The 22,379-nt window shown below is 39.7% G+C and overlaps 2 protein-coding genes across 5 annotated transcripts in view; one reads left to right on the top strand and one right to left on the bottom strand.

Annotated features, from left to right (window-relative positions):
- The window catches only part of LOC309503974 (trinucleotide repeat-containing gene 6A protein-like), a 42,516-nt gene extending 23,939 nt beyond the window's left edge, over positions 1–18,577 (top strand). For 3 of the 4 annotated variants that reach the window (XM_082176846.1, XM_082176847.1, XM_082176848.1), the window contains 18 exons: positions 1,005–3,560; positions 4,437–4,646; positions 4,840–5,000; positions 5,123–5,200; positions 5,328–5,379; positions 5,491–5,618; positions 6,350–6,481; positions 6,813–6,950; positions 7,077–7,151; positions 7,237–7,675; positions 8,233–8,370; positions 8,645–8,806; positions 8,955–9,095; positions 9,430–9,537; positions 9,619–9,828; positions 9,935–10,002; positions 10,518–10,657; positions 14,009–18,577. In XM_082176846.1, coding sequence (XP_082032972.1) covers positions 1,005–3,560; positions 4,437–4,646; positions 4,840–5,000; positions 5,123–5,200; positions 5,328–5,379; positions 5,491–5,618; positions 6,350–6,481; positions 6,813–6,950; positions 7,077–7,151; positions 7,237–7,675; positions 8,233–8,370; positions 8,645–8,806; positions 8,955–9,095; positions 9,430–9,537; positions 9,619–9,828; positions 9,935–10,002; positions 10,518–10,657; positions 14,009–14,384 — 5,312 coding nt within the window. In that variant the 3' untranslated portion in view covers positions 14,385–18,577. The remainder of the gene's footprint in view (positions 1–1,004; positions 3,561–4,436; positions 4,647–4,839; positions 5,001–5,122; positions 5,201–5,327; positions 5,380–5,490; positions 5,619–6,349; positions 6,482–6,812; positions 6,951–7,076; positions 7,152–7,236; positions 7,676–8,232; positions 8,371–8,644; positions 8,807–8,954; positions 9,096–9,429; positions 9,538–9,618; positions 9,829–9,934; positions 10,003–10,517; positions 10,658–14,008) is intronic. The other variant, XM_082176849.1, reaches the window with a different exon arrangement.
- Positions 18,578–19,983: 1,406 nt separating this feature from the next.
- Positions 19,984–21,810, bottom strand: ndufab1b (NADH:ubiquinone oxidoreductase subunit AB1b). The gene is made up of 5 exons (XM_082176905.1): positions 21,610–21,810; positions 20,825–20,947; positions 20,487–20,574; positions 20,299–20,392; positions 19,984–20,167 (listed from the first exon to the last, which is right to left on the bottom strand). Exons 1-4 carry the CDS (start codon positions 21,778–21,780, stop codon positions 20,301–20,303), a joined length of 474 nt encoding a protein of 157 aa, XP_082033031.1. The 5' UTR covers positions 21,781–21,810; the 3' UTR covers positions 19,984–20,167; positions 20,299–20,300.
- Positions 21,811–22,379: the final 569 nt, after the last annotated feature.

Raw genomic sequence — 22,379 nt, 5'->3', positions numbered from 1 at the left:
TTAATAGGGTGAGTGAATGATAGCGGAATTTCCATTGTTCTATCCCGTTAACTTGTAGACTACAAGTCTCTCCTTAGTTGAGGTCTCTTTTTGTCTCCCCTGGAGAGATGAAATATGAGATTGAAATGTAATATAACTGTAATTTTCCTTTACCTCCAGTGACCTTCAGCAGAATCTCATATTTTACTGAGTCACTCTTAAACAAACAGTTTACTTGAGACCAGCAATGAGACTGTCTGTGCTGCTTTGTCTTCCCATATCTGTTGTTAACACAGCCGGGGAGAAGGATCTCAGACTTGGCAAGAGAACAGTGCTCAAAGAAGCTTGGCAGCCATCTTGCAGAAAAATATGAAAGCAAGAGCAGGCTACCAGAAAATGCATATTTCAACGAACACAGCAGTTGTGTTATTGTTAGAATTTAGTGCCACCACGCTTACCGCATCAAAGCAAAATTAGCAAACTTGCAGAGACACTTCACACTTAGTGTTGCTGCTTGCAGTCGTCTGTCTTTCCCTTCTCTTCCATCCTGGCTTGCAGCATGATCATGCTGCGGCTACAAAATGGTGGCAGCTCTACTACTGTTTCAGTCTGGCTTGAGTGAGACACCTCTCAGCAGGACAGAGACAAGGACTATGGGCAGTTAGCCATTGTACAAAACAATTTGTAATTTGTAACCAAATGTTTGTAACCAACACATTTATATACGCCATTTGGCTTGTGTTTTAGGTTGTTTTATTTACACGTGGGTGTATTACAGTTAATAACTCAGTTAATAAAAGTATAGGGATATTTCATTGCATGGAGTCTGTGGAACTAAATGTGCTGAATGTCTAAATTAATGTCTTTCTGAATGTCTAAAATGTTCCAACAAATATTTTTTGGAAGGAACCTTATATTTTAAGTCACCACATTCTTAAGTCTTTACTAAACAAATACTGACTGTGTCCAAATTTTTTTCTCTGTTTGCCATCTGAAATGACTGACCTTTTTATTTGCGTTCACAGGTTTGGAACATGCTGGTCTGGAACCTCAGTATGAAAGTTCACCATGGAGCTCAGGCTCACCTTGCAGCGACTCAAACAGCAACTGGGGAAAAGTAATTGTAGATAAGGGACCCTGGCCCTCTATCACTGGTAGTGATCCAGAGTTAGCCTCTGAATGTATGGATGCTGACTCTGCCTCCAGCTCTGGGTCGGAAAAAAATCTTAGTATGATGCCGTCTGGGAGCACTGGGGGTGACAACAATGGCAATAGACAATGTTCTCATTTCATGGTTGCAAATGGCAGCAATAATGTGGGTAATGGGAGTGTTAAGGGGCCTTGGGGTGTATCCAACGGCTCAATGCTAAGCACATGTCAAGGCTCCGGAGATGGCCCCAGTGGCAAGCTGGCAGAAAGCAGCCATGGCAAAATAAATGCATGGGGTACCCAAGTTTCCTCAACCAATATAGGTATAAATCCAAGCACTTTGAACCCAAATGCCAACCATGGTGCCTGGCCCGTTCTTCAGAGCACTGGGCCCAATCCCCACGGGTCGGTGGGGAACGGAAATGGTGGCACCAACACTCAACAAAGCACCATAGGTCAAACACCCAGCATGCAGAGTATCAACTCCTGGGGATGCCTGCAGCTGTCCGAAGCTGAAGTCAATGGTACAAACAAGGTTCCAAGTGGGCAGCCTCAAAACCTTAACACTGAATTTAATGGACCAAATAACACTACTAACTCGATGACCTCTAGTTTACCAAACTCTACAGGTTCAATGCAGATGAATGAACAGCCCCCAGGGCACCGAGCTTGGCCTATGAGTACAGGGGGCTCCCCTCAGCTCCCTATTTCTCCAGTCTCTAATGGCACTTCCATTTCTCAACACGGCAACAGTGAGGGAATTAACAGTGGGTCTTACGGTACAGCATGGGGCATTACGCCCAGCACTAATTACTCTGGAGACAAATGTCCCGTCCCTAAAGGCCAAGCTGTGGGCGACACTGTGAATGCAACTCTAATGCAGTCTGGAGCCAACAGCTCCTCTGTGAGTGCTGCTTTAAAGAATAATAATAATAACGGGATGGGCGGTCGTGAAAGAGGTTGGGACTCAACCCCCGGTACCTCACAAAGTATGTCTTGGGGAGCAGGTAATGGTGTGGGCCCAGCTGGGATCCCTCGCCCCTGGGGGAGTGCCTCCTCCTCCTCTTCTTCCTCTTCCTCATCCTCTTCAAACACTGGCACTAAGGTCTCAAACGGGGAGTGGAACACTTTGCCCAGCAACAGTCAGCATTCCAATGATAGCACGAATGGAAGCAGAAAGGGAACTAATGGATGGAAGTCTTTGGAGGATGATGCTCTTGGTATAGGGAGCTCTGGTCAAGCGTTGCAAGGCAGCACGTGGAACAAATCTACAGGCAGTGAAGGTAGCGGAGAGAGCTCGGGAGGTCGCAGTGAGAGGGACGGGCAGCGTGGTGGCAACCGAAGGAGGGGAAATCCGCAGGGGATGGTTAATGCAGCTCTCTCTAGAATTGACGTAGACCCCAGGGTGCTGTCCAACACTGGATGGGGACAAACTCCAGTCCGCCAGAACACTGTCTGGGATGTTTCAAGCTCCGATAAAAAGACAGGATGTGGACAGACAGGCTGGGGCACTGCTCCCACTCAGGGATCAAACTCAGGTGGGTGGGGAGATGGACCCAGCACCAACAAAAGTAGCGATTCTTCAGTGTCTGGGTGGTCTGAACCGAAACCTTCAACTGGCTGGGGAGTTACCAAAGCCCCAGTTGGGCAAAATGGATGGGAGGATGCCCCTTCTGTTACAATGAACAAAGGCGGTTCTTCATGGAATAGCACCAAGGATGAGAAGTCCTCTTGGAGTAATGCGCCGAAGGCAAAGCAAGGCTGGGGCTCTGCTGGAGAGGGATGGGGTGGAGAAGGCCCAAAGGGAAACCATTGGGTAGAGACCCAGAAGCCTGGTTCAGGTGGCTGGGACAGGGACAGCGACAGCGACCGCTCTGGATCGGGCTGGAGTGAGCCTGGGCCCTGCGGGACAAGCAACACCTGGGGAGGCAGTGGAGACACTAAAACTCCTGACCAGAGTGGTCCAGCCACAGGATGGGGAGACCCACCGAAGACCAACAATCAAAACCAAACCTGGGGCGAGCCAATCAAACCAAGCCACTCCAACCCTGCTTGGGGCGACAACACAAAAACGAACAACTCTTCAGAATGGGGCACGTCCCAAGATTCCAGCATGGGAACGTTCAGGAGTGGGAACACCTCTCAGACTGGAGCCCCTAGTCAGAACAAGCCTACAGGATGGCGGGGGGGCCCAATACCTGCTGCCTCCAAAGAAGAATCATCCACTGGATGGGAAGAGCCATCCCCTGAATCCATCAGGCGCAGAATGGATATTGATGATGGTACTTCAGCATGGGGAGATCCCAACAAATTTAACTCCAACGTAAATATGTGGAACAAGAACAATGCTGGAGAGCAGGATGGCATGGCTGTTTGTCAGCCCCCACAAGCCCAAAGCTCCATGGCTCCAAAGGAAAAGAACTGCAGCACAGGTGGGTGTCTTCCTTTTTGGCAGTGCCTTGGCAATTATTACTCACCCATTATATTTATCTTTAGTCATGCACTCATCCCTTTGGAATTTTTCTGGATGTGCTTTTTCCACCCACCCCTTTCCTTTAATACCTCCTGCACTGACAAGTTCTGAACTTATGATTGACTGTTTGTGTGCATGTCTATATATAAATGTATTCATGCAGTACATTGAAATTGATGTACATTGTATAAGTGCAGCTTTTTCATTTTTGTTATTTGCTAAATGGGAACTGTAAAGGGATAGGTTCAAATAGTGTTCCCAATTCATTTGATATTGGCTGTATATGAGCTGTGCTCAGGGAAAAATAGGCTTGGGTTACATTCTGACCGATGGTGCAGTCATAAGGCAGCAACTTGAGCAGGAGGGCACACATGAACAGGGCTATTTTTGAAGGAAGTATTCAGGGCATATGCTGGATGGTGAAAGTGCAAAAACCTTAGTGGTTAAATGTAAGCTGATCCATTTGAAGGACTTCAGAGTAAACAAAGCTTACATAAGCATGTTTATGCAAGGGTCGGATTTAGGCCATCGGAAAGTTTGCAGGTGCTGTCCAATGCCACTTTGGAGTTTATTTGTACATATTAATTGCGTTGTCCTTGGTATTATTTTTTATTATTTTTTAACAATAACCTTTCCTTGTTTTAAGTATGTTAAATATTTCATGTTTAGATGCAAATGAGTTGCATAGTCATTTGCCATGTAGCTAATAATTCACACTTTTGATTCTTGTTTGCTCTGACGATTTAATTTGTTTGTAAAAAAAATACTATACTATAAAAATAGTATTATTTTGTGTACTGGTCTTTTGATCATGTTTTTTGCTGTCTGCTCACAGGGTGGGGAGAGACGTATGGTGGGCCACAAAAAATGGAGTCCTCTACCTGGGGTGAGCATGCTGCTTCACCTGTCACTGTGGACAATGGCACGTCTGCTTGGGGAAAGCCTGTTGATACAGGTTCCAGCTGGGAAGGGCCAGGGAGGGAAAACTCAGGAGGCAGTAGCTGGGGCAATGCTGCTGTAGGACAGCAGTCACAGCACAAGTCTGGTATGTCACATCTCCAATTAAGGCAAAGAACTTTCTTTTATTTATTTTAAACCCATTGTTTGTTTTTCCCCAATGTAAATATCAGGGTGAAATAAAATTCATTTAAATATAACTGTTCAGTGATTTTATTTTTAATCACTGAACATATAATCACCCTTTTATTTTTCGTTTGATACCGTTTTTGTCTTTTTAGGATCCAAACCTATGCAAGACTGGTATGGAGAGGAGAATTCTATGGCAGGGCACTCCAACTTGGAGGAGGAAGAGCAAGTAAAGATAGGCATGTGGAACAACAATTCATCACTGGAAATGAACCAAACTGGAAACTGGTCCTACAAGAAGATGCCTCCAAAGGTAATAATTCAGACCTGATTTAGCCTGGCAGAACTACTTAAAATATCATTCACTGAATATACTGTTTTATTGCAAGGACTTAGTGACAAAATTGTGTACATTTTGGTTGCTTATTTCCTTAGCTGAACAAAGGACCCAACAAGCAAGATGATTCTCCATGGATGAATCCGTTTGTGAAACAGTTCAACAACATGTACCCTGTAAGGATTATTAGTCTGATTGCTACAATTTCCAGTGAAACCTGATTATTTTAAATATTAGGTGACCACAAATCCTTTGTGAAACAAACTCATTAGTTAGCATGCTTACGCTTCTGTCTTTTTACAGAGGGATTCTGCTGAAGATTCCATGAAGAGCAATAAGATGGATATGTCTGGAGGTAGGTCACATTCACATGTTCTTCCAGTGCTGATATTGAGCGATGTTTGTTGCAGTCCATGAATACTAACATGATATTGTAAAATCTATCAATTCCTCTCATATTCTGCAGGAATGACAGACAAGCGCATTGATGTTGACAAGCATGTTCTTAATATGGGAGAGTACGGAAAAAATCCTGCTTCACGTCACCAGATCCACAAAGACTCTCCCATAGACCGTAATCCCTATATGGATAAGGTCAGTTATTTCCTAGTATCTTGTAACAATTCTTGTAGCACTTCACACAGTGACTGTTACTTTTGCTTGTTGGTTACTTTAGCACCCTCTATGGGAAAGAAATGCAACGTAAAGACCCTATGATGTAAAATTGATGTTTAGTTCAAATTAAACTATTCCTGAAGTTAAGAGCTTCGAGGGTGGGGGAGACATTTAAGGGAGTGAATTAAATTAAAATATATTTTTTTATTAAAATTAAAAAATATATATATATTTTTTTTTGTGCTTAATTTTAATCTTGATTTTCTTTTTTTAAATCATTTTAAGTCATCTTGGGGCCCCATCGGAAAGGCCAAATTTCCAGAAGGAAATGACACCTTTCTGACACCTCTTTTCTGTGGCTGTTAATGTGTCTTTCTCTGGTGGCCTGGTGTTCTTTATGTTCTTTGACCAACTGCTGTTGTTCTCTGCGTCCTGCTTCTCTCTCGGCTTGGCCTGTGATTGTGCTTCAGCTTTCACTGCCCGTATGTAATAGCTCTGTAGCAGATGAGTTCCAAACTCACAGATCACTTCCATGCAGAATATCTGTTTTTCCCTTACGAATAATGCACAACAAAGCCAATGCAACTTGCCAGGGCCTCACCATCCAAACTCTGCCTCTGTTAGGAAGATGCCTGTGTGCTGAAGCTGTGAATGCACTGGACTGCTGAATGCTCATTATTTACATGTGGGTTGTTTGTGTTTCTCCACAGAATGTAAACATGTACAGTGTCGGTAATGCAGCAGCACAAGGCCGGAACGCCCAGCAGCCTCCAGCACAACCTATGAACTCCGCTCAGCCCAGTCTACGCAACCAAGTGCCTCCTCCACTACTTCCCTCTCAGGTAACTCTAATTGGGTTTCTAAAGCTCAGTTAACTTTAAGATTAAAGGGTTTACCCAAAAATGAAAATTATGTCATTAATTACTCACCCTCATGTCCTTCCAAACCCGTAAGAATTTCGTTCGTCTTCAACACAAATGAAGATCTTTTTGATCTTGATTTGAAGATCTGCACGATTTGAGGAAAAAATATTATTTATATTTTATTGAGAAATTATTTTCAATTAAATAAATAAAAAAGACAGAATAAATGTAATTTTGTAAACCAGAATAAACCATTAAAATATGTATGTCTTTTATTTTCATAACAAATGTGTACAATCTCTCTTTGCAGGTTCCTCCACCCCTGTTGAAGTACTCTCCCAATAATGGAGGTCTGAACCCTCTGTTTGGCCCACAGCAGGTGGCTATGCTGAACCAGCTGTCTCAACTCAACCAACTGTCTCAGCTTTCTCAGATTAATCAGTTACAGGTATTGATCCCACTGGAAGTAACAGCCTAGAAGATATTTAACTGATAAGTTACCATGTTCCTAGCGATACATATAATAAAAAAAAAATGTATACCCATAAATAAATACCCATTTTTTTTGTGCCAGCGTCTCCTTTTGCAGCAAAAAGCTCAAAATCAGAGGGCCATGCCTGTTAACAGCCGCCAGCAACAGGAACAGCAGGTTTGTGATCTCTTGGACCAATTTGTGTGTTTGTTTCTTTCTCTTTTGGCTCGTTTATGTAATTTTACCATTTGTGATTGTGTAGGGTCGTGGTTTGGGTCCGTCCCAGCAAATGATCCAGACTCCTCGCCATCTCGATCCCTCCCTGATGAAGCAACAGACTTCCCCTCAGCCACCCTCACTGCACCAACCCAGCCTCAAGTCCTATATGGAGAACTTCATGCCCCCCAATGCCTCTGACCTGCAGAAAGAACAAAGTTCCTTGAGCTCGTTCAGTAATTTCCCTTTAGGTGGGTGTCCTCCCCATCTTAATATAGGCCAGACTGACTCTATGTTGCACCAAGCTGCCAAGCCCAACTCAATGTTTGCATCTGACATGTCAGGCTATCTGCCAGCTGGCATTAGTCAAAGTCATAGCCTCCTAGCCCCACCTATGAGCAATGGCCACATGGTGCCAGGCTCTCCCATCAACCCTCGGGTAGGAAAGAACTTCTGTCCTGACAGCAGCTCTCTGCCAGCAAGAGGTGAATACAGTCTATCTATTTTGTTGTCCCCAGCAAAGTTTCTTCTTGCATTTTGTATTAGAGGGAAAAGGAAAACAATGCAATGTTGCAAAACCTTCTGATTTCAGACCCTTATTATTTGATTGTAAATCCAATGTTTGGCTGGCATACGTATGGTGCTTGTACTTATAATTTCTGCCGCTTGACAATAATAAGGTTGTTTTTGCTTGTCTCCTTTGTTTTCCCAGTTTTTGTGCACTCTGTAATTTTTTGTTTGTTGGCAATCAGTGTTGGCAACAATGCGGCTGCCATGGTGGTGTGAACAGTGTTACATAAAAGCCAAAGTATTGAGTTGCGACGCTGTCACCATAATAAATAATTCGAATTTTTTAAAAATTCAATACTTTGATATATCCAAAACACTGGGTGCATTTAAATTGAATGTAATGCTGATATGATATTTTTGTTAGAGCTGCTGCTGCTCTTAATTCCTGGATACCAGAAATGTTGTTAAATTAATTTTCTGTCAGGATGTGCATTTTCTTGTTTTTTAATTTACTTTTGTTGTATTCCTCTAGGTTTGAACTCAAACTTGAATGTAAGCAACCTCGACATAAGTAGTGTTGGTTTTAAGGAGCCACAGTCCCGTCTGAAGAAGTGGACTGCCATGGATATCTCCGTTAACTCGCCACTTGATCAAAACCCCAGCAAATCTGGTGGGTTTCCCTATTTGATAACCCCTTTTTTGTAATCAGTCATAGCTTCACAGCTGATATGAAAAAGTATATATGACCGCTTGATTAATTGTGACAAGTATCAATTAGTGCATTCCATCTAAATGTTCTGTTTGAATTTTTTTTCTGTTTAAGAATGCATTATATTATCAAGGATAAAAATCAACAGTAATCATTTTTAGTCAGTTGTGCAGCCCTAATCTTATCTCATCAAACAATGTGATTGAAAAGTCTAATGGATATTATTTTACTATAGGTGCTATAACATCTGGCCTGAGGCTTGAAGACTCGCCCTTTGGTCCATATGACTTCATGAATGCCAGTAACACTCCCATCAGTCCTCCTGGCTCTGTGGGAGATGGCTGGCCCAGCCGTGCCAAATCACCTCATGGTTCCACCAATGTCAACTGGCCACCAGGTTCAGACCCATTTGCTTCATAAATGATTTACATGTTCCAATCTAATCTTTCACTGAAATAGAATATTACAGAGATGCTCAGCTGGTTAAGCATGGCGCTGTGCCATTGTGGCATGAACGAGCTCACCATGTTATGTTTATTTGACAGAGTTCCGTCCTGGTGAGCCCTGGAAAGGATATCCAAACATTGATCCTGAAACTGACCCATTTGTCACTCCTGGCAGTGTGATTAATAATCTCTCCATTAATACAGTCCGGGATGTTGATCACCTCAGGGACAGGAACAATGGTAAGTGATCTGTTAAACCAGCTATATATCATTATAAAGTACTGGTCAAAAGTTTGTGGTCAGTAAGATTTTTTTTTTTAAAGAAATACATTTTTATTTAGCAAGGATGCATTAAATTGATCAAAAGTAACAGTAAAATCTTAAACTTGAAATATATTAAAATAGACAAGTAATATTAAATTGTAAAATTTCACAATATTTCTGATATTGTGATCCTTATTTGATATTTTTGATCAAATAAATGCAGCCTTGGTGTAAGAGACTTTGCTCAAAGACCATTAAAGAAAATGTAATGGTACTGTAATTTTCTGAGTAAATTTTTCTGTTCTTCCAGGGCCATCCTCATCACTTAACACCACGCTGCCTTCAAATAGTGCCTGGACATCCATTCGTGCCTCCAACCACAATAGTTCCCTCAGCAGTACAGCACAAAGCACTTCAGGTTGGTGTGCAACTATTTAGGCCGAGCCACACAGGCCTACGGTTCAAATACAGTCCATTAACTTTGTTTTCTTCCCTGCAGCCAGAAACAGTGACTCCAAATGGTCTCCTGGTACAGTCACCAACACCTCTTTGGCTCATGAGCTGTGGAAGGTTCCTCTCCCTTCGAAAGGCATCTCTGCTCCGTCCCGCCCTCCACCTGGCCTGACTGGCCAGAAACAACCCTCATCTTGGGACAACGGTTCTCTGAGACTGGCAGGCTGGGGTGGCTCTGAATCCAGATTCAACTCTGGTTAGTCACAGTTATATTCCCTTTCACCTTTACAAACTCTTTTAACAGCGTCTGTACTGTAGAGTTTAAAGAACTGAGAGAGACCTGAAATGATCATTGTTCACAGGTTCCAGCTGGGGTGACAGCAGCTCAGGGAGAACTAATTGGCTTGTTCTCAAAAACCTCACACCTCAGGTAAGAAGTTTAATGATTTGGACTGTATGGGCTCATTTTAACAGTCCATAGCATTCACATTGCCTGTTTCAGCACTCATGATTTTTTTCAGTGCGAAACACATTGAAAATGCAGCATAAAATTATTTATCAACACTGTATTTTGCAGTTTAGGGTTTTATGAAAAATCATCAATCGCTAATATAGATTATTTATACTTTTTTAGAAGTTTAGAAGGAAAAGCTAATATCTGTCAGGCACACAAACACTTATTCTGAATGTCTGACTGAATTCAGACGATATAGGCAATATTTAGCTACATATTAGGTTGTGTGTTGCATCATTTGGACGTAAATGTAGCCCTGCTCATGTAAATATGATTTCATTATGATCAAGTTTGTAATAATTCTCAATGGCCAACTCTCATTAGCCATTTTGTAAGTAATGGCTGTTATTAAAGGAAATACTAGAAATCTAGATATCTTTTTTATATATAACGCCACAGCAAAATCATTTATAGTGTAACATGTTTTGCAGATTGATGGCTCCACCTTGCGAACTCTGTGCATGCAGCACGGTCCACTGATCACATTCCATCTGAACCTTCCCCATGGCAATGCTGTGGTCTGCTACAGCTCTAAGGAGGAGGCGGCAAAAGCCCAGAAGTCACTGCACATGTAAGTCTATCTTTTTTTTCAATGCAGGTGAAGAACAGAAATCATATTATGATTGCTAATAATTAATAATAGCAGTGTAAGAGGAGGTGAGTGCATTAAATTTAGCTATACATAACTTGACCACTTCTACCTTTAAAAACTATATTCATCAAAAGCTTTGATTGGTTTATAATTGTAAGAATCAAAATTTTCATAATGTACAGCTTAAGACTGCAAGTTAGGGCTGGGCGATAAAATGGTATTGGTATTTATCGATATAAAAAAATATAGCGCTCGATATTTTCATTAAAATGCGTAGATCTTAGTGGCCGTTCACATATCGCATCTAAAAACACGTGGAAAGCGCGGCTATGCCTCTTTCTCCTCCTTTCCAAAGCGCTCCCGTGGCGTCTTTTCGTTGCTATGCAACCATTAACTGCGCTCAACACATCATGTTGACTGAAGGTGCGTTCCATTTGACTGTAAGTTGTAAGTGGACTGCGAAGTTAAATATGGCACGACCACTACAACGTTGCCCAACATCACATGACAAATGTAATGGAAGCGTAACGAAAACTGCGATACTCGTTATTTTGTGTTTCACGCTCAGTTTGGACCAATGTCAGTGCAGCGCGAGCCGATCTTGATCAAGCGACACTGTTACTACACAGCGCTAAGAGGTCCAGTAAAGAAAGCATTCAGCATTCAAATAATTCGCCACATCACTGCGAAATTTAGTGAGAAGCATTCAAATTTCTCCGTTATTAACCGTAGATGTCTATAGATCAAACAGCGCTGGCGTGGAAACCAGGAGAAACATTGTCATGAATGAACTAGTTATAGGCTTTAAGTCCACAGATCAGCAACATTCACCATGGATTTAATGTAGTAACACTAACTGTAACCATGGAAGTTTGGCAGAAATAGTAAAATGCTTTCAAGTACATCACACATCTTTTTCCAGCACTTCAAAACTCAAATATTATAATATTGAAATGTTATTTTTAATGTAATAATCATCAAAACATTATTTGTTTATCCTTCAAAGATTACCCCCATTCATAAAATAAAAGTTTCAAGATGTAAGAAAATTCGCATTTATTTATAAATAAATATTCTTTTAATATATATATTTTTTTAAATCAAGGATTTCTCTGGCATTTCTTTCTTTTAGCTGTATCGAAAACATACCGAACCGTGACCATCAAACCAAACCGTGAATTTTGTGAACCATTAGCCTACACCCCTACTTATTACCGATGTTGATCTACCTCAAAGTTTGCCTTGATTGTTCTACGATTACACTTTTACATTGCACACATTTTGTAACATTTTATTTAACTTCAAGAGTTTCTTTAACTCTTACTTATCTTAAAATAAGACCTAAAGAAGATATTTTTGTTTACATTTTACTTTTGTTTTTGACTGCTAAAACTAATATCATTTGTTGTTTGCCTTAATAATTTGGATAAATAAATAATAAAAACAGTGGTTTAAATACAAACTCTTAAGGTTTTGAAACTCTTCTGCTTGTCTTTAAAAAAAAGTCAATAATTATCGATACCGAACGATATGAAACATTATATCGTGATAGTTTTTAGCTATATCGCACAGCCCTACTGCAAGTTCATGTTTTCTTTTGTTGGTACATGGCTACTATTTCTGAGGTTTGATACATTCTTATATAAAATTGAATGACTGTCAGTTCATCTTCAATAATATTTTTCTTCTATTTAAAAAAAATCAGCTTATGCAGTTTATTATTGCAGTGGTCCTGAACACCTCCATTAATTTGAAAGATAAAAGAGAAGAATTTTAACTTGAGGAAATATTTTTGTTTAGCACAGCTAGAAAATGTATATTCATTATACAATTGCCAATGGAGCATCAAGTTACATGGCACTTCCTGAAGCTCCCTTTACAGTTTGCCCCGGCCCCCTGGTTTAGATCCACTGCACTATAGACCTTATTCACATCTTTGATTTTTAACAAGAATAAAAGCGAGCCTGTGAGGGATAGACATACATCTCTTCAGTGGGTTGTACTGTTATGTAATATGTTTTTGGATTGATCAGCCGACTAAACACTGCAAAAATGTCTTTCTGAGAAATTTCAGTAGACAAAAAATCCCAGACAATATGAGCTTTGGAAAATTATAAGTGATCTAGGAGCTTTATACAGCTTTTAACAGCGGATGCCATTTAAAACGTGTCTATCCCTCACAGCCCCGCTTCATACCTGGCATGGCGCTGCTCTGAATAAGGTCTAAAGGGGATATGCATGATACTGTTCAGTCGTGTTTTATTTTTAAATGAGTTTTAAACTATGTGTGTAAATATATATTCCTTAATTGGAAGTCATTACATAAAAGGGTTAGTTCACCCAAAAATGAAAATTGTCATTAAATACTCACCTTCATGTCATTTCAAAACCTTAAAGGTTTAGTTCACCCAAAATTTTGATTTCTGTCAGTAATTACTCAACCTCATGTTGTTCCAACCCCGTAAGACTTTCGTTCATCTTCGGAACACAAATTAAGATATTTTTGATGAAATCTGTTGCTTGCTCACTCCTTCATAGGCTTCTAGGCAATTGCATCTGCATCTTAAGTTTATCAAGCGACGAGAATATTTTTTGTGCGCAAAAATAGCGACTTTATTCAACGATTCATTTTCTTCCGTGTGGGCCTCTGAGTGAGTTTACGAGCGCCATGACGCATGTGCGAGAACTGAGAAGATGACGCGGATGGGTCTCGGATGTAGTGTTTAAAATGGTTCTAAAATGTTCATTTCCTGGATGTCCGAATCGTGAGAAACCAACGAGAAAACGTAAAAGTGCCTTACCAATGACGCCAAATGAATGGCTTACCTTTCACACTTTCCCATCAAATGATCGTGAGAGGCATCTTCTCAGTTCTCACTTCTTAGTTCTCTCCCCACTCCCACTAAAAAGAACAATCTCCTCTCTTCCATGTCAGTTTGCTACACTCTATACAGGTTCTACGTCAGAATGCCGGCTCATTATTGGCCGGCTCCTGCTTCAGCATCACATGTTGTGGTGTGTGGCACTGTTTACCATGTGATCAGCGTAGCAAACTGACATGGAAGGGAAGAGATTGTTGAATAAAGTTGTTTTTTTATTTTTCTCGTCACTTCAGAATTTAAATTTTTGGGTGAACTAACCCTTTAAGGGTCCTGACTGAAGTTTATCAACCTGTTTACTTATTCGGTTGAAAAAACTATAATAATGTGGCAACCTCTATGCAAAGCGGTTTCCAGATTCTCAGAACCACATGCTGGAGTTCACACAGACTTCTATGAGAGTGTAAGGCACAATACTGATAAAGGCTCTGCTCTTCCTCTTCCTCCTCAGGTGTGTTTTAGGGAACACTACTATTCTTGCAGAGTTTGCTAGTGAAGAGGAAATTAATCGTTTCTTTGCACAAGGTCAGTCAATGACTGCCTCTCCCAGCTGGCAGACGCTGGGCTCTTCTCAGAATCGGATCGGATCCATCGAGGGTTCGCACCCCTTCCCAAACCGCACTGATCCAAATCACTGGAACGGCAGCGGGCTGTCAGGAGCTGGCAGCGGAGACCTGCACGGCTCGTCTCTCTGGGGCGTTCCCAATTACTCCACGAGCCTGTGGGGCAGCCCCAGTGGTGGTGAGGGAGGGAGAATCAACAGTCCCTCCCCCATCAGCTCCTTCCTTCCTGTTGACCATCTGATGGGAGGTGGGGAGTCCATGTAGAGCATCTTTCACCTTCTGACTTAAAAACAAAAAACAACAAAAAAAAACAAAAACATACAAACCCGTGACCTCAATGTGGAAGTAGTTAATCATAATCATATGACCATATATATATTATATATAAAAAAAATCAAATGGCACTAGTTAGACTTTCTTCACTTACAAAAAAACAAAAACAATGCGGGGTCACCCTGTGGAAACAAGTTACGTTTTTTTCTGCACATATGTCCACTTTGTTTTAGCCCAAAACATATCAGTTTGAATACTTGAATCATGCAGGCCAATTCTATAATGTGAAAGGATGTATTTACACTTCCAGGTAGTGCTCTTCATACAGAAAAAAAGCTTCAGTTGAGCTCATCTGTTTATTCATCATGTTTATTTGAATTCCAATTCTTTTCGTTTTGTTTTTATTATTTGCATTTTGTTTGCTGACAATGTTGGAGTTTGAGCTTTTTTAACTTTGCACTGAATGTGGTTTTTCTCAGTATAATCTGCAATATGGAGGGAGCCGACAGTTCCAGTGTAGTTGTTTACTCAAGGATGTTCTTAAAGTGTGCGCTCTACTATGCCTTGATGTACGCCTACCTTATTGTGGTATTGTGGAGTTTGAGATCAAGATATAGATGCTGACTTAGGATTATTTGATGATATTACATAAATAAGTATTGCACCAATTTTGTTTTAAAACTAAAGAATTTAGCTCTGCAGTGTAAAAAACTGTAGCCACAGCTGTGACTTGCAAACCCGACCTGCAAGCCAGGGGGAACAGCACTTTCAAAATAGGCTTTCAATTTTGTTTTGGAGGCGTCACATTGTGCCCTCTTGTTTACAAAACGTTTTGAGGGGGAAAGTATGGTCATTCTTCCTTTTATTTTAAATGAAAAAAAAAAAAAAATGCATAAAGAATTTTTTTAAAATCATATAAAAATTATAAAATACAAAAAAAGAACAAAAAAAGAACAAAAAACGACAAAAGAAAACTAAAAAAAAAAAAAATCTTGAGGATGAAGACGAAGCTTTCTATCTCTGGGAATACTGATCAGTGTTTGGCCATGTCATTGGTTATTTTATCTATTCCTCTTGTCTGCTAAATAACCAGCATGGTTCTCAGGAAATATAGCCAGTTTTCCCCCATAGAAACTCCTTGTAGGAAAATCCAACTTTTAGCACTGAAACTACTTATAGCTCTGTAAGTTTTTCTCTGCCAAATAACTGCTTTAAGCTGGAGACATTCTACATACTGCTTTTCGAATATGCTGTCTTTTTATTAATGAGTGGATATGGTTTGCTGAATCACTATCTAGTCCTTCCCTTTTTCCCACTGAGTGGCTCAATGTTTTTCGCTTTGTGACTGTCGAAGTAACTGTCAAAAGTCATAAGAAAAAGCAGAAATCTGTAACTATGCATACTGTGGCCACTGACTCGGCCTACAGAATCGCTTTTTCTTTGTCTGAAGTAATGTTTTATATGTTTCCGCAATTTGCATATACATTGTTTGAATATATATATATATATATATATATATATATATATATATATATATATATATACATACACACACACACATATATACATATATATATTTTCCTCATCGCCAGAGCTGGTGTTAAAGAAAATCTTGTTTGGTTATTTTAACAGTGCAAAAGTCGTCCACATTTCATTGCCTTGATTCAAATTGTGTCCGAAGATGCAACAAGTCAAGTGGCTTTTAACTGTTTACAAATAGAAAATGATTGTAATGTGTACAGTTTGGTTGTGTTAATCTGAAGTTCCTTACAATATTAATAAATTAATGTTTTGGCTGCTCATTACCATTTTATTTTTATTTTATTTTATTTTTTGTTTTTTTTCTTCCCCTTTCCCTCCCCTTTTCCCCCTTCCTCAAAGCTGGTTTGTCATTGAAAATGGCTTGCCTCTGTACTTGTGGCCAAGGAAGGCTGGATTAGAGGTGAATGTAATCTATTGCTGGTAGTTAAAATAATGTGCATAGATTTACAGACTATTTACCTTTTATTGTACTATATTTTAGGTGCACAATTTATGAGACGCTTCAAGAGCGAGAGGGAGAGAAAGATGTCAGCATTAGGCTAAGCCATGGACCTTAATATTTGTTTAAGCTGTTGTTGTTGTTGTTGTTGTTGTTTGTTTTTCTCCAGTTTGTTTTATTTGAGAAGTAGAACTTGCGTGGTGTTAACTTATCCATATTTAATGACTCATCGTACAAAACCCTGAGTATTACCCTCACTTTATGGTTGCGTGCCAGTATTGAACCATTTTAAGTAACCGCTTTACCAAATATACTTCAATCAAAGGATTTGTTTACTTAATTCCAGACCTGGCTTATCTCATTTTGTTTGTCTGACTAATTTTAAGTGGAACATTGGAGAGAAACTACATAACGAAAGCCGAAAATGAGTTTTTGGAATTGCACTTGGTGTACATAATGAACTAGAGAAGCTTGTACTGTATTTGTGTTCTGGAGGCAGACTGTAGCTTTGGAGACTGGACGGGCCTTTTGTTTGTCTTTTATTCTTTGTGTACATTGGCTAGACTCTTTAAAGCGTGCGTTTGTGCCTGCGTGTTTGAGTGGTCCACTCCATTCCTGCGCATCAGGAGCCCGAGTATTCTCCTCTTGTATGGGGGCGTATAACTGCAGGTATGACCGATCGGATTGCCGTGACTTTGTTTACTCCCTCGATGTGGATTTCTCAATCTTTTGTGCTTCAGTTACATGTTCGTATGCATCCAGGATAGCGTGTGTCCTTTCTGGAGGTGCGGCGCTGAGCTTTACCAATGGTTCTGAATGGGTTCTTTCCTGCCGTCTTGGCAAACATGCTAGTTTCCCTATTATTCGTGGCTTTGTTTTTCTGAAGTGAACTGTGAAAGCATACGGAAAAGCCATTGGCACCCAGTTTGTTTCCACTTTAATTATTAATTTTGTTTTTTTGTTTTTTTTTCTTTCCCCCCACCCCCTCCTCTTAATTTTGTTTTATGTATGTGCAGCTGTTTGGTGTTAGACCGAACTGTCATGCTGAGACATTTTGATAATCCACTGTCATGCCAAATTATCAAGTAGGGGGAGGAAAGGGATTTGTTTTGTAAAAGCTGGACAATGTATATGCTTCAAATGTCACTTGCAAAATGGATGTTTTGAGGATATTCATGAGCAATGTACAATCCCCATTTTTATAGGTTGAACGTAGAGGAAATGAAAAAGTGACTTGGCCTGACATTCTACTTTTGTACTGAAATTGTCATTCTTTTCTGATTTATCCTGTGAGCAAATATACCCATGTCTTTTAAATGGTTCCTACTGTTGAACAATGTGCTAAGGCAATTGACTTAAACTGTGAGTATTGCTGTCATGTTATTATAAACCCAAAAAGCTTTAGTAAAACCAGCACAAGAAATGGATGAACGAGAGTTTAAATCGAAGCTTCCACCATGGGGAAATTCTAAGAGAGTCTATGCAGTGTAGAGTTGAGGCTTCCATGTTTGTGTCTTTGCTTAATGAAATCCTGACCACGGTAGTGGTTCGGATTTAAAAATACGATTCCTGTAATGTGCCATGATCAAAAAAATTATTTTGTTTTTGTCACAAAAATTGGCCAGTTGTAGCAAATGGAGGGTTGCATTAACATTTCCTTTTTCACAGCGCTCCTCACTGAACGGGCTGTGGAATAGCAAATTCTTCTAGTGGTCTGTCCAGAAATAGTTTTGCTCACATGTAACCTATATGCACACTGCTTTGATAGACTGTTTGAAAATGAATAGAAATAAACATCAATAAGATAACTTAAATGAGCAGGAAGTTCTTTTCAGCGTCTTCCTGGGGTCATCTTAGAATTTTAACTTGGGGAACTGCACTTTTTGAAGGACAATCCTTATTTGTATTGGTAACAATTGACACAAGGTTTAGTCTAGTAATACATGGTAGATACTCAAATGTGTAGTGATGAATGTTTCCTGTAATGCTGTTTTCTTTTTCTTTTTTCCTTCTTTGTTGCTTGGTTTTCAATTTTAGTACCCTTAAGTGCATATGTAACGAGGTAGTTGAGGTAATAGAGTAGTTTTTAGGTCTTTTGTTGGCTGTACTTGTAGACTGATAACTGTTTGTAAAGTCCTGATCTTGATATCGGAATACAAAGCTGTATAACTTGGGTACAACCCGCAATAAAGCCTAACAGTGACATGGTGTGAAATGATTTTTTAATTTTTTTTTATCTCTTTCTTTAATATACTTTTACTGCAAATGCAATTGGAAAACGCTCAAATCTTCATCAAATGCCACATTTTGGCATTAAACTTGTGCAAATATGTAGTTACTTAAGTTGCCAAGGGCCTCTTCACAAAACATTTATGTGGAGTGTAATTAATATTATGCTTTATGAGAAAGTTGTATTGTTAGGGTTTTTTTTTTTTTTTGGAGAGCTCCAAAGGAAAATGTTGAAGACAATCATCACTTATTTACAGGATTATTATAGTTACATAAAGCCAAAAACATTTGTTACTTGAAATAAAATTCCCCCAAAAAAACAAGCAGTTGCCAAAGCAACATTTCTGGTTTTCACAACTTGATGTTCTAAAATAACTAGACATATTCAAAAAGCAATAATAAAATATGATAAACAAAATTACTAGACCTTTAAAATTAATATACACAAACTACAATTTTTTATCTCTATGGTGGTTGAGGAGAGAATCCCTGAAATGATTGTAAAGCGTTTTGGGTGTACAGTAATACATATGAAAGTGCAATATAAATGCCTCATTCATTCACAAAACAAATAACACTGGCTCATTAACGCACATTTTGATGCATGTTTTGTCCACTGGTAGTATAAGGTAGTGATTACACGCACAAACGAAATAAACTGTGCTTTTAAAAGAGGCTTATCACATGTTTACATGACAAAGATTCTAGTCAAACAGTGGCCTTGGAAAAAGTAGTTTTATTTTACATAAAGGTGGACTATCATGAGATGGCTTTAGTACTGCTGCAGTACTAAATCATAAATCAAGGGTGATGCCACATGCAGATGTCATTATGGAACAGTTTTCTATTGGCCAGTAAAATGTTAAAGATCTAATACACCTTCAACGGTGCAGTATAATTTATGTGCCACCAAATAAATCTCCAAGAAATATTTTTCAAACATGACTTCGAGGCCTGAACAAGTTGTGGATGTGAACCAAAGTGGTCCTCAAATCAGTCTAAATTATTCTTTAGTGAATCAGCCTGAATTTGAATGATTTTTAAACATCTTTATCCAGTAATCATAAGCAGATGTCATGGAAACTTGCTGGTCAGAAAGTGGGGGACCTTGAGGTTTCCTAAACACTCACCTACTACCTGCCTCAGTCAGTATGTCAGGCTGCTCAAAGTAGTGTTGAAGGCACCACACATTTTGAAACATCTTTCGAATTGCTTACAGACATCTGAGCATTTTAAACTGGTTAAGGACGCAATTTTTCAATGGAAAAAACAGCAGCTTTAAGGATCTGCACTGACCTTATAAATTAAGTGCCCGTTTTACTTCCCTTCCACTAGAGGGACCAGTGAGAGGCTTCACTTGTGGCATAACAAACCAAAGAATTACAATTTAGTCTTGGCTTTATTTTCAGCTCAAGTTCCCAAGAGTTTATAGTGACATTTTCATTAAATACAGCAGTACACATGACAAGGCAGCTGACACCATAAGCAAGAGACATAAACTGGACAACGAGTAGATACAGCTGATCCACATCCATATTGTTTAATACAGAGTCAATCCTTCAACCTGTGAAAATGAGGAAAGAAAAACGATATTTTAGGATCATAAAAATACAATTACCAAGCATGCGTAAGTTACCTACAATCTAGGCATTATAGCTCATAAGACAGAGGTAACGTACGTACCATAAGACTTACCTCTATTCATACACATCTTTTTTATCCGCAATGTACTTTACGATCTCCTCAGGAGTCATAAGCTTCTCCGCCTCTGCATCTGGGATCTCAAATCCTGTGGAATTTGAATTTTGAATTCAGAATTCAATGCTTATAAGATGTGACAGTTGTTAAATGCTTTAATACTAGAGAAACAAACCCCTACTAACCAAACTCATCTTCCATAGCCATGATAATCTCCACCTGGTCCAAGCTGTCCAGCCCCAGATCTTTCATGAAATGAGACGATGTTTGAAGCTTGAGGAAGGGGAAAAAAAAGGTCAATCATGTCAGAGATTGATGCTGGGAATATGCATAATATCTCAAATGTAAACCAAGCAAATGCAGTAACAATAAATATGTATATCCACACAGAAAAATGTATGAAATGTGGTAGGCAGGTATGCAATTTACAGGTAAACTGCACATAATTGTCCTTCAAATTTCAGTGCACCCATGCAATGTTACAGTACAATATTTGTAACTCTCAAATAGACGTATCTCTCACCTTATCTGGACTGATCTTGTCATACAGCTTAAGGACGTACATAACACGGTCTTGGATGTTCTCTAAAGTGAGGGGCGGAAGATCCCCGTAACGCCGACACAGATGAACAGACGGGCCTGAAATCTAGAGACATGCAAACATTTACATTATGACGTGAAAATGAGAAACATATCAAGCAATTTGCCACATAGACCAAGTATTTATAGTACACAATGATCATTAGAATAAAAATAATCTCCCTCCACCAAGTGAAGGTATGAAGACTGTCATATGTGTCTGCTTTTGTTTCACAGCAGTGTTGGACAGAATGTTAGAGACTAATAGCTTTGGTCGCCATTTACCACACAGTCAAGTGAAGAGGCTGTGAATATGACCAACATCTTTTGTGTTCCTCAGAATGAAGTCATACACGTTTGGAATGACACGATGATAGAATTTTCATTTTTCGTTAATTGTTCCTTTAATAATTGCTACAATAATAGACTGCCAGAGCAATAACCGCCAGTGAAGATGCACCGTGTTAAAATGTATTCTCCTAGTGCGTTTTATTAAGTCAACTTAACTAGTTGCTATTTCTACTATAAATTATTATGACACGGGTTTAAACTCTTGCAGGTCACATTGATGTGGTAGATGTATGTTGTGAATGCACACTATTTTAACTGAGACTATGGCTGCCCGCTGTCATGCATGAATAGATTGTCGGAAAGACACAGGTAGGTCACTGGGTAATCCAGCACCAGTAGGCCACACACACAAACATCCCTGGTCTGCAGAACTCTCACCCGCACTAGGTCAGTCCACCTCGTCCGCTGGCCGCGTGAAACGGCAGAGAGAGCTCGCTGGTTTGAGGCGAGGGGCGCGCAGGCGGATCTTGTTAGCATGTTGCCATGATTTAACCTTGCAGAGGCGCGAGCGACGGAGCGCATACAGTGTGCAAGCGCACGGGACGCCATGTCTGTGAATTTCTATCCCACAATTCACTGCGACAGTCACTGGACATAAGTTTGACATGCGCGTGCGCACTCTGTCAGCGCAAGTGCGTGCGACTTTTTTCCCGCGAATCGGTTCTTTCGAACGGTAGAACAGTGCTAACGAATCTAATTCATTGAAAAGATCCGACTCAAGAGATTCATTAAAACACGAATCGGGCGTTACAAGAATTTACTATTTTTTACCCTCGTTTAATTATTTATTTAAGTTATATCGTCACCTTCCTAAAATAATTGGCTACGTTATTTTTTGACAAAAAAATGTTTTTAGCATACGTCATCTCCTCATGATGCTGGCCACCTCTGGTAAAATCGCCTACATCCTCAGTTGAACAGATCATGCAATTCTACCCCTGTAGTATAATGGCCTATGTCAAGAGTGTGACTTAAGCTTTTTTTTTTTTTTTTTTTTTTTTTGCATTTTACAAGCTTTTCAAGATGGCAGCTGCATCAAGAAGAACGAAAATCTACTCAACCTCTGAAGTTGGGCTCAGTTTTTTGTGTTTTCTGAGAAACCTGAAAAAATGACTTGGGCAATTATTTTAGGATGGTGACGGTATGTA

Source organism: Leuciscus leuciscus (assembly GCF_965113295.1).
Source record: "Leuciscus leuciscus genome assembly, chromosome: 1".
NCBI classification, from domain to species: Eukaryota; Metazoa; Chordata; class Actinopteri; order Cypriniformes; family Leuciscidae; genus Leuciscus; species Leuciscus leuciscus.
This window is presented reverse-complemented; position numbering and strand designations above follow the sequence as displayed.

What these genes read in the sequence shown, in the direction of transcription:
- ndufab1b (XM_082176905.1), bottom strand. Translation starts at nt 21,780, where the DNA reads ATGGCGTCCCGTGCGCTTGCACACTGTATGCGCTCCGTCGCTCGCGCC. An exon ending in GGTGGACTGACCTAGTGCGG is followed by an intron (nt 20,948 to 21,609) that starts GTGAGAGTTCTG and finishes GCATGTCTCTAG; the next exon opens with ATTTCAGGCCCGTCTGTTCA. An exon ending in ACAAGATCAGTCCAGATAAG is followed by an intron (nt 20,575 to 20,824) that starts GTGAGAGATACG and finishes CCCTTCCTCAAG; the next exon opens with CTTCAAACATCGTCTCATTT.